Source organism: Microcebus murinus, chromosome 13 (assembly GCF_040939455.1).
Source record: "Microcebus murinus isolate Inina chromosome 13, M.murinus_Inina_mat1.0, whole genome shotgun sequence".
NCBI classification, from domain to species: Eukaryota; Metazoa; Chordata; class Mammalia; order Primates; family Cheirogaleidae; genus Microcebus; species Microcebus murinus.
This window is the reverse complement of record NC_134116.1, coordinates 7,829,445-7,841,573: the sequence shown is the minus strand read 5'-3', so window position 1 is coordinate 7,841,573 and position 12,129 is coordinate 7,829,445. Positions and strand designations below refer to the sequence as shown.

The following is a 12,129-nucleotide window of genomic DNA, read 5'->3' as shown; positions in this document are numbered from 1 at the left end:
ACTCCTGCTCCACCTGGTTTAGGGTGGCGGCCTGTGCTTGGTTGATGCTTCACAGGTGCTCAGCATTAAGCATAAAAAGGAGGCTTGATCTTGGACCTAGATAAATAGGAAAAGACTAAGATCAAGGCCTCAATACATAATTGGATTAAAATGTCATAAAATATCAACCAAAGACAAATAATTCATAACCTCAACATCTGTGCGAAGGAGCACACAACCTCACACAAGTGTAAGTGGACATGGCTCATCTGGAATCCAGCCATCAGCCTTCTGAATCTGGAAAATTAGAACTCCATCCTTCATGGCCCATGCATGTTGCGTAAGAGATTTTTCTGGTCTAGTTTCTTAGTGCCAAGAATAACCAGCACCCTGAAAGCTAAGTGCACTTGAACAACCCAGTGAGGATGTGCCACATTTTCCAGAGAGCGGGTGCCTGAAGTTAGAGTCACTTCTGCCTCTCAACTGCTGTATAAGGTGACTCTCAGCACCCACTGGCAACGATCCTGCTAGGATTCACAAGAAGCCAGAGATGTGTCTGCTGCCGCCCTGGCTGGTTAGGGGGCACTCGGACAAGGTAGGGCAGGCCCTGGAGAGCACATTCGACCTCAAACTACCCAACACGAGCACGTCAATGAGGAGGCCTGGGCAGGTTGTTCAGTTGGCTACACTGCCTGGTAAAATGAGTCCAAGTACCTGCACATCACAGTGATGTTAGGAGAAGTAAATTAGTGACTACTTGTGAAAGTGTCTGAGACTGCTGGCATGCATGCACTCGTTTGCTCTTTTGTTTTTTTTTCTTTCTTTCTGTTTTTTTTTTTTTTTTTTTTTTTTTTTATAGATAAAGTCTCTCTCTGTCATCCCAGCTAGCATGCTTTGGCATCATCATAGCTCTGTGCAACCTCAAACTCCTGGGCTCAAGCGAGCCTCCTGCCTCAGCCTCTGGAGTAGCTGGGACTACAGGCTCAAGCAACCACACCCAGCTAATTTTTTCTAGTTTTAATACAGACAGGATCTCACTCTTGCTCAGGCTGGTCCCTAACTTCTAACCTCAGGTGATCCTTCCACCTCCGCCTTCCAGAGTGCTCGGATTACAGGTGTGACCACCTCGCCCGGCCTTCCTGCACTCACTTGTGCTATGTCCAGGACCTTGTGAGGAAGGGGTTACAGAATCCCTGCCAGTGGGGAATTTTAGATTGTTCAAGTAGAGAACTATTTTTATTCAAAATACACAGTGCAGGTGCTGAGGTAAAACTCTTTGGAAAATAAATTCCATGGCATGCTAGACAGAGAAGGAAAGGACAACACTGAGCTACAGAGATGTCACGATCACAGACCAAACCCAAGCAAACGTCTTGAAGGTGATGGGGAAACAGCACTCACCTCCCACAAGCTATGTGGCCAGAGGCTCACGTCACAGACTCGGGAAGGAGGCGCCAAAGTACAAATCCCTGTGAGGTATTGGTAGAGAGTAAATTAAGCTCAGAGACTACAGCGTGGGGCTGCCCATCTGCCCTGAGGGACATCCAAGGCTTCGGGTTACACCTGGAGGTGGTGGTTTCACCTTCAGGCTGCCACTCCCAGAAAGCAGCCATCCACTTATTAAAAAAGAAAACTAGCAGAAGCTGCAGGAACTCATTGGAGGGGTGGGGGAAGGTGCTGCAAAGTAATTTCGGAAGTGAGCGGGGTCCCTAAGACCAGAGGCAAAGAGAACTGCACAGGAGCCTTGTGCTCCGCTCGCTACCGTTGATTCTCACAGGCGTGCGGGCTAACAACTCTGACCCCTACGTGCTGTGCTGACGCTGGACAGTCAGTGAAAGGACAGCATGGTGGGAGCAGGTTTCTCACTGCTGGGATGGAAATTTACAGTGAAGGGGAGGAGATGACGTGCAGAGATGGATTAGAGTTGGAGACACCAGCGAGAACTCGAATTTAACCTAATATTGATGCAGATGGTCACACAAAGAAATATTTACAGGTGTGTGTATATATTGGGGTTCATATATACACATCTATTTCCTTGCTCTGTCAGCCGAGAGAGCCTAAAAGAAACAATACCCCAGGAGTAATGAGCACCCCTGGCCCCAGACCGTGGTTTCTAACACTGTTCTCCAATACCAGGAACCAGGGCTCCTTAGGGAAATGGCTCGTTCTGGGACCGGGGCAGGAAACACAGAAGATGATGTGAACATCTTGTAGTGCCAGAGAATAAGGAAGTGCTCAAAAATAAATCCCCCACTGATAGGACTATGGGAAAGGGACACGGGCTGACTAAAAGAGCCCCCGACAGCCAAAGCTGGAATAATTGGCACAAGAAAGTCAAGTGGAGCTGGATTATAACCCAAAGTACAAAACAAGTATCCACGAGTCCATGCTGATATACACAGTTGGATAATAAATGGGGGAGAAGAGACAAATCTCCCGTGCAAAAAATTCCAAATCATTTATGTAGACCCTCCACCACCTCCACCACCTCTCCAACCCCAGGTGTGGGCTGTGCATACACTTCCTTCGCCCCAGTACAGCATGAGGAGGGGGAGGCAGAGAAACCTGAAGAACATGACCTCAGCTCTGCTCAAGGTCAACATCCACAAGGACAAGTGGTCGTGGGGTGCGCCTGTGATGTCCTGTGAGGTCCTCCTCCCGAAACCCGCAAGCCCAGTCCAATCAGGAGAACGTCATGCACCTTCCAATAGAGTCACCCCACAAAACCCCTGCCCAGCTCCCCTTAAAACTTCCCAGGCCATCAAAAAGGAAAACCTGAGAAACTGTCACAGCCCAGAGGAGTCTGCAGAGATGACTAAATGTCGTGCGGGATCCTGGAAGGAGCCCTGGGACAGAAAAGGACATTGAAGAGAAACTGAGGAAATCTGAATAAAGCATGAACTTCTGTCAGCCGTAATGTAAAAGAAGAAAGAAGCTTTAGTTGCTGGTGGAAGCTGATTTATTAGCAAGCTTTAGTACCTGTCTGGTTAAATGTCAGAAAAGCAGCCGACATGTCCCACGATGTCAGGAAGGTGTCGTAACCCTCCAGGAAGTCGGGACACAGACTCGCTGGACAACCTCTCCTGACGCCGAGACTGTTCTCACCTCAGCTCTCCTGTTCGTTTTCCAACCACGCCCGTCTCCAGCGCCCTCCTCAGAGCCTCCTGTCCCCTCCTGGCGCCACCCTGCTGCGCTCATTCGGCCGCCATGTGCCCAGCCTCTGCGGTGCCCTCTACACACAGCACGTGGCGGTCACCAGTCTCAGGGCCCTGAGGCAGCCGCTCTCCTGGGAAGGGGCCGCTCTGGATGCCGTGTGTAGGACGGGCGGCCACCACCAGCGTGCGCCGTGGCCATCCGGGCTGAGCGCACATCCGGGGCAGCAGCTCCAGGGCAGAGTGTCTCCGGCGCGTCCTGTGCCTGGCTGCACGGTGGCCGCAGCTCTCCCGCTCACTGAAGGCAGGTGTGTAGGTGCGTGCTGCACATGTACACACACACACATGCTCCTCAGGAAAGAAAGCACCTTTTCCTATTCCTACACCTCCCAGTCCAGTATTTATCACGATTCCTCAAAAAATAGTGGGAGTGGATTAAAAACAAAGCTTCACAAAGGAAAGTTGCTTTAAGGAGAAGCTGATATTTTTCTCTGATGTTGCTGAAGAAAGAGGAAAGAGCTGCCTTCTGGCCGTTTCTCTCTCTCTGCGGTGAGGTACCAACAGCACGTCTCTCAGGGGCTGTGGGTGGAAGAGGGCGGCCCCGCCCCCTGTGCCCCAGACCCTCTGCAACGGGCTCTCCTGGGGCCTGTCCCGCCTCCCACTGCTCTGCCAGGGGTATGACCCATTTCAGAATGAGATTTTCCCCAAAGACGGTAAACCAACATGCCCCAAATTACACAACTAGTTTAATCAGACAACGTTCAAACCCAAACCTCTACTCCCCCTTCGGGAGCTACACTGACTTCCCCAAAATAGTGACCACGTACTGAGCACCAGCTTCAAGCCAGGCACCCCCAGGGCACTGCACACAATGTCGTCTCTCTCCTGGCCCCAGGCCTGGATGGGGCATTTTACACGCACATGCCGATTGTGCTTACCTGTCTTTTATCAGAGGTCTGGACAGAGGTTAGAGATAAGAGGCTGCAGCCACAAAGCCACATAGGCTGGGCAGGAGAGGACCCTCCCTAGCTCGAAATGCACCCCAGAGCCCCTAGCACTGCCCCACCAGCACACGGACCCTCGGGGGGCCTGGCCAAACGCAGGGCGACTCTCAGACCTTCTGCCTCCCGTTGTAACCAAAGCACAAGAACAAAGGGCAGGTGGGGAGGAGGCAACTTGGAAGACGTGGGTCCCACAATGGCATAAACCGGCCCCGAAGCTGCAGCCATTTCGCAGAGGCCATTTGATCCTACGTGGTGCAGAACCCCACTTCTCTGCCAGATAGGACCCACTCTTTCACCTTGAGCTGACTTATCCCTAATTCTATATGTAGAAAAAGTCAGTTTCCTCTGCCGAGTCCCTGGGAAAGGGACTCTTACGTTCAGATTCTGAGGATCCCGTCCCGGGTCTCCCACACCAGGAGGAGCCACCAGACCCCCGGGGGTGCGGCCGAGGGATGGGGCTGGACATGCCGCTGGGATGACAGTGGCCGGTCCCAGGCACCGAGCAACCCTGCTGGCTGAACGGAGACACCAGCAGCCCTGGGCCTGGTAAACCAGCTCTCGGGACACGGCTTTCCATGGAAAAGACCTCTGTGACTTTTCCCAGTGGAAAAGACTGGACGGAGGATGAAATATGGGCTGCCCAGCTGGTCTTGGGTTGTGGGTGTCCACTCATTAGAAGCCTAAACAACCAAACCCACCTTTACTCAAGGAAAAAACACACCCGACACCCAGATGTGGCATTTGGAGTCCAAGGGTCAGATTTCGAGCTGCCCTGGAACCTTCCACGTTTATATCCCAAGAAAACGGCCCATCAAGAGAGTGGAGGGTCAGAGCGTGGGAGCATGCACTGGGATCCGAGGCCTGCGTGTGTCTCATCCCAGCCCCTGGCAGACTGGCCGGGATGCGCCTGCCCTTGCCTGGGCCCTGGGTGCCCGCCAGACCCTCCCCAGGGCCGGGCCAGCAAGGTCAGGGCAAAGAGGGAGGCGGGGAGGGAGGAAGGACACAGCCCCATAACCCACCTGAAGGTCTCGCAAAGGCACACTGTCAGCTCTCCTCGAAGGGGCCGCCTGGACCCCGAGGAAGGACTGGGCCCAACAGCTCCCAGAGCAGGCACAAAGGGAGACCGGGTCCAGACAGCACCTGTGCGTACGGGTCTACACTGCGCGGTAGGCCCCGCTGCACCCTGCGCCTCCACCGGACTCTGACAGTGCCGGCTCCAAAGCCCCAGCTGAGGAGGGGAAGGGCGGGAGGGACTATGTGCTACTGAGGGACTGGGGAGCGGCTGGGCAGCACAGGAGGGCAGCTGGGACACCCGACACCTGCCACCAGACTTCACCAGCCACTGCCACTGCCGCTGCCACCCTTGGTGACCTCCGAACACTCAGCAGACTGACCAGGGCCTCTGGCTTCCAGCGCTTCTTCAGAGCTGCCACTGCCCGGCTGGGGCTTCACAGAGTTCGTCTCCCAGGAGCACGCAGGGAAGGGACACACTCAGAGCCCCTTCCCCTCCCTCTGGAAAACCAAAGCCGTCTCTCCAATCTCCAGGTTTTGAGCGGCAGCCTCTGTCGCAGGGCTCTGTGTGCTGCGGGTGGCATGGTTGTGGGAACATTCGTGTGAGTGTCTTTCCTGGCATGGCAGGCAGCCCTGCTTAAACCAGAAGTCAGGGCCAGACACGACAAAGCCACACTGTTTAAGGAACCAGGGCTAGGAGCCTGCGGGCAGGAGAAATTACGGCTGCTGGTCCCCAGACTACAGCACACGGACCCCAAAACTTCCCTTAGACCACCACCAAGCAGAGTGCCTCTCGGCCACCAGGGAACACCCGACTACGAGTGTCATTGCGCAAAGAGGGAAAGAGGTTTCTTCACCTGTGTGGGGACACTGTGGAGCCCCAATGGGAAATCTGCAGCCGTGGGCTCCAAGACCAGGTCCAGCAGTTCAACCGAGGACTGTCGGTTGGTCTCCGCATCCCTGGGGAGGCCACGTTGGTAGAGGACAGGAGCAGGCTCGAAGTCAAACTCACGCCCAGCAGAAAAATCAGCGCCATCTCCGGGGGCCGAGTCACCCAACTGAGAGGCCTCAAGCTTCCCAAAAGCTGACCTGGCTCCCGTGTAAGTGGGAGCCCAGACCAGGCTCACCAGCAAGGAGCCCATCTGGTATCTGAAGTCCACTTGGGACACAGCCCAGCAAGGGGCCGGGAGGCCTGTGACAGCACTGCCATCCTAACTCTCGATGGTTCAGCTCCAGGCAGGTGCCGAGTGTCGCCGATCAACGGGCATTAGCTGAATGAGTCCCTCGTGCCAGCATGAAGCAGAGAGCAGTTGCTAGTATAGGAGAGACTGCAACGCCCACCTCTTGGGGAACTGATTTGAAAGGAGCCCCCCATGATGTTTATTTTTAGGGCAACAAATACAGGGTGAGCCGCCGAGGTGGAGCTGGGGGAGGACGTGCCATCTGTGGGCACCATCGCCAGAGCGCGTAGCCCTCGAGGGGAATACGCTGCTGGGTGCTCAGAGCAGACGGCAAATCAAACTAAAGAAAATTTGGAAGAAAGGACCTCGGGAATTCTTTGAGCCCACTTCTGTCTTCAATCCATGACCTGCAAAAATATGTCAGATGATCCTTTTTCTCCCTCTGTAGGCTTCAAAGAAAGATCTCAGGGTGTCACTGGGTAGCATGTTTCCTCGATGTCTCACTAGCAAAGATGTGCTTTGTGGAAAATAAACGTAACTTCTGGCCCTACAGTGGTAATCTCAGCCAAATCAATGAAAAGTAAGTAGTCAGACCGATCGGCGTTCACTTTTCACGGGCTCCGCTGGGAAAGTGAAGTTCAGACTTCAAGACGCACCAAGGAGGAGACCTTGCCTGAGAAGCACGGCCCACGCAGGGCTATGTCTGCACTTCCTCCTATGTCCGAGCTAGTCTGCTTAGCTGAAAATGCTAAGGAGCAGGAGCAGAGGACTTGGGCCTAGAGCAGCCCAGAAACCAGGGGTCGTAGGCCTTCAACAAACCATGGGCACCCCCCAAAAAAGCAAGCACTGCCCATGACGCCCATCGCCCCGGCTTCCTGCCTCCCGCACTTCCTTGGGCACAAGAAGCCCTGGCTCTGGCTGGCCTGTTGTCAGCTATATTTCTGAGAAAACAAAAACTATAGCCTCCTGACTTCTCATCTGGCATCATCTGACGAAGCAGCTGAGGCACCTCGATCCACAGCAGAATCCACAAGGGCCCCCAAACAGCCGTCCGCAGAACCAGAGCTGTCAGCTTTGCTACTGACATTCTAGCCAGCAAGAAAACTAGGCAGATGGGCCAATCTAAATATTCTGGAATTGCTGGTGGGACTGCAAACTAGTACAACCTCTATGGAAAGCCGTATGGAGACACCTCAAAGAACTAAAAGTAGACCTACCATTTGATCCAGCAATCCCATTACTGGGTATTTCCCTGAAGGAAAACAAGACATTTATAAACAAGACACTTGCACTAGAATGTTTATAGCAGCATAATTCATAATCAGAAAGATATGGAAGCAACCCAAGTATCCATAAACCCATGAGTGAATTAATAAATGTGGTATGTGTATACTATGGAGTAGTACTCAGCCATAAAAAGTGGTGAATTAAATACCTTTTGTAACAACCTGGATGGAACTGGAGACCATTCTTTTAAGTGAAGTATCACAAGGATGGAAAAACAAACACCACAGGTACTCACTACTAAATTGGAACTAACTGATCAGCACTCATGTGCACATATGGCAGTGAAATTCAACGGAAATCAAGCAGGTGTGAGGGGGGAGGAAGAGATGGGTAAATTCACACCTAACGGTATAATGCACACTATCTGGGTGATGGACACACTTACAACTTTGACTCAAACTGTATAAAAGCAATTCACGTAACCAAAAGGTTTGTATCCCCATAATACTCTGAAATTTAAAAAGATTGAAAAACTTAAAAACTTAAAATAAAATATTCTGGAATTTGTAAGGCTTTGACATAGCTTTCACAGGAAGAGAGAAGTATCTCAAGGCCCCACTGTCTCCCCAGCGCTCCCAGCCAGGGGCCCCTGGAGGCACTAATAAAGTCCAAATTAGTTCAGTCTCAACACCAAGGCTTTTCCCAAAATCCTCTTTAATAATATGTGTAGGCCACACTGCTGCAATCAATATAAAAACAGTTTTTCTGATTTTGTATAAATAACTGGGTGAAAATCACTATTATCATGCATCCAGATACAAGTACCAAATGGGAAGACCAAAGCCGACTCACAGTGAAGAGAAACACGAGAGCAACGGCAAACACAGAAGTGACAGCCGAGCGCGCTGAGACAGGCAGGTGCACAGGGACTGGGGGCCACTGGGGGGGTTGTGAAGTGCCCGCGAGGGGCAGCGCCGGGAAAGCGCCAGGTGCCGCGGGCGGCAGACGTCTTCGGGGAGGACGCTGTTCCTCCTACCGACGCAGGGGCGGAGACGCGGCAGACTCTATCCACACCCACCTTCGCTCAGTCACTGGCTGTCACTTCACTCCGGTGCTCTGCTCCGTGACTGCTCCATAAAATAGCCCCTCCGTTTTCTGTGCTTCAGACCACAGCTCGCCCGGCCAGGCCCTTCCCGTGCGCACAGACCGCGCGTCGGAGCGGCCGGGCAGCTCAGGCACAGCACCCAGCGCGGGTCCGTTTGGGCGGCTTGTAACTGGTTATATCCACGGTTTGCGACAGCCCCTCTGCTCTCTGCCGCAAGATTGTGGGCACAACCATGTCAAACAGGGTCTCAAACAGGAGGTCCACGTTGTAGCCGGTTTTGGCGCTGGTCTCGAAGCACATCTGCTCAGCGGCCGGCACGTCCTTCTCGTCCAGCATCCTGTACTTCAGGATCTTTTTATAAAGGGCCACCGCGTCCTCGGGCCGCACCTGCTTAGGCAGCGTGGGGGGGGCGCCGCCGCCGCTGGGCCTCCCGGGGCTACACCCTTCCTGCTCCGGGCGCTCCCGGGCCCCCTCCTCGGTGAGGTCCACCTTGTTCCCCACGATGGCGAAGAGGCAGTCCTTGCTAGCCGTCTCGGTCAGGCCGAGGAACCTGTCCTCCAGCTCCACCAGGCTCTGCGGGTGATTGACGTCGTAGGTGAGGATGACAGCCGCCGCCCCCCGGCAGTACATGGAGCCCAGGCCGTGGAACTGCTCCCGCCCTGGGGGGAAAGGGAGAGACAGACTCGGGTTATCTCTCATCTCAGGGCGTGCCCACAGCCACCACCCACAAAGCAATGGGGGCCCAGTGAACTGGACGCCGAAGGGATGGCACCCCAATGTGCAAGAAAAGAGCTGACTGACCAAAGCCCCAGGTGGAGTTAGAAGCTGGCCTAGGAGCCCAGGCCTCCGATCAACACGCAGCAGAGTCCTCTCTGCGCCCTCCTTCCTGTCGGGGCCGCAGCCCCCTCTCACCGACCTGGCCCAGCCCACCGTCCAGGCTTCGAGAAGACAGACGGGCAGGCATGTGCAGACAAGCCAGGAGCCTGCTCACAACTGGTTTCCAGGTCTCACAAAACTCCGGACTTAGCTCATCATCAACACACTGACAACAGACACGTGTCCTCTTGATCCCTGAGGCTGGCAGGGAACAGAGCCGCCCAGCACACAGCAGGCACCTCCTGGTGTGCGTGTGCTACTCTGTCCGCCCCAGCAGCCCCGACCTCACTAGGCCCACATGGGCACACACCTTCCCACCAAGGGAGTCAGGTGTGGGGGAGTCGGGCACAGCAGGCTTGAGAGAGGCTGGGCCAGGACACTGGAACCTCTGCCACTGTCCTGGCTGCAAATGCCAAGATCCCCCACCCCACCCCACCCCCACCACAATCAGTGGCTAGAAAATAGAGTTAGAAGGGCCGGGCTGTTCATACTTTCACAGCATGATCGCCTGATCCTGCCAACCCAGGTTAACAACACACTCCCCAAACACACTCCCATCAGCACACGGTGGTCTCCTGTCCCCACCCCAGGACCGTACAGACCCCAGGGGGCTGGGTCACCAATCCCCACCCCCAATAGGCAGCTCCAGCCAGCTCAAGAGTCACCCTAGAACTTTCTATGGAATTCTGTGACCTCTGCCCTAGCATGACCCTTCTGGGGACGTGGATCTGGAGGACACACTCCTTCAAGGGGAGCAAGTCCAAGCCAAAGCAGGTGCTCCAGGGACAGGTGCAGCCCCCAGAGCAGGGGCAGAAGCCCCAACATGGGGCCAGGCCATTCCCAGCCTGCTGCAGTGTCTGGTCCTCGTGTGGTGTGTGCCACATCACAGGGACAGCTCTGAGCAAGCAGCCATGGGACAGAGGCACCGTGTGCCATGGCTTCCACCTGCCTCTTCTGGGAGAAGGACGCTGCCTTTCTCACAAACCCTCCCTGTTGGGGGTAAGGACCCTTACAAACAAACACTCCTGGTGACAGATGCAATTTAATCTGGTGACAGATTTGTTTTAATCACCAAACCCCAAGTTTGTTTTAATCACCAGACTCCAAATCAGCAAACCTCAAGTGAGATATTCCAACCACAAACCCCTGCCCCACACCACACGCCCGAGGGCACATTTTTGGAAGAGGAACGAAGAACATCCCCAACCAGCCTGACCTCCCTGGGGACAGACTCTGCCCCTGAGGGAGCCCCCAGGGGAGCTCTCTGCAGACAGCCTCGCAGGGGCCCCTCAGGCCAAGCCCCACAGCACCCGGCTTTGGGTGCTGTCTCTTTCCTCCCCAGGGTGCCAGGTGGCCTCCCGGGCCACGCCCTTAGACCAAGAGGTGGGTGGCAAAGTTGGGTGGCCACTGGTCTCCACTCTCTGGAACTTGGACTCACAAGTCCAAACAAGGCTGGCTGGCTGTCGGTGTGGAGAGAGGTGGGCACCTCGGGACAGTATCCACGCCCTGTTCCAATCACTCCCACAGGTAAAGCAGGCCCAGTTCTGCTTTTTAAAAAAGAAGCTAAACATTTGGACTTTTCTGAGCAATCTCCAAGGTTTTAAATGTTCAAAATTAATTCAAAAAATGTCCTAAAGATCACATTTAGGTAAACCAAAATGCAACAGTGGCCCATGATTTACAGCTTCTAAGTGACCCAAAGTCTCTGTGAGGGCAGCTGCCCTGGGTGTGTGGACAAGGTTGACCACACAAGGCCCGTAACCACCGGGGTTGTGAGCTGAATTCAGGGGTCTGTGAGCTGAATTCAGGGGTCTGTGACCTTGAATAGGGGAGGAAATGTCGTCTTTATCTTCACCATCCTCTCACCGAAAACTTAGCATTTCCTTCGATTATAAATATTGGCAACAAACTGCAGAAACGGCAATACGGGATATTTATCACCAACCAAAATGACAGAAATAACATGTTACTAATGAAATACACGTCAGTCGTAATTTTTAAAAACTTTGGGACAACTGTATCTCAAAATGTGGTCACCTCTGTGTGCCTAGGCGTCCTTGACACAAAAGAAGGTAAGAGCCTGGGTCTGCGGGTGTTTGGAGCATGGCTTGAAGGCGTGACACCTGCACACATGCATTTATATAAAACAGCATCCTTTGCTAATAGACCACTGTTTTCAGCCATATGGCCAAGAAATACACCGAATTCCACCCTATCCCAATCCTGAAATGGCCACGTTCTGACACACAGTGCTTAGGCCTGGCCAGCAACACTGCCTCAATTTTTCGAGGCAGGTGGTCACCTTGAGGCCAGCCCCGGAGAGAGGAGCCTGAAGGACACACACCCACGCCCTGGAGAACGGGTGGCCCGACCCCCTGGTGGCTGCCGTCCCCACGCCCCGCCGGGCTCCAGCTCTAGCTCCAGCAAAGCCCCGGTGTTTGAGCGAGTGGGCCGGGGGGAGGGGAGCGGGGGCGGGTGTGGCAGGAGTTGGAGGTATGCGCCCTGGGCAGTCTGACTGATGGGCAAAGTGCCAGGACTGTCAGGGTCACCTCCCTCGTCTGGGAAAAGCCAGCCTGGGAACTTTTTAGTCT

General features: G+C 54.2%; 1 protein-coding gene across 1 annotated transcript in view; it reads right to left on the bottom strand.

Annotated features, from left to right (window-relative positions):
- Positions 1 to 8,254: 8,254 nt before the first annotated feature.
- Positions 8,255 to 12,129, bottom strand: part of RAB20 (RAB20, member RAS oncogene family) — a 31,134-nt gene continuing 27,259 nt past the window's right edge. Inside the window, exon 2 of the mRNA XM_012751872.3 lies at positions 8,255 to 9,321. Coding sequence (XP_012607326.1) covers positions 8,789 to 9,321 — 533 coding nt within the window. The 3' untranslated portion in view covers positions 8,255 to 8,788. The remainder of the gene's footprint in view (positions 9,322 to 12,129) is intronic.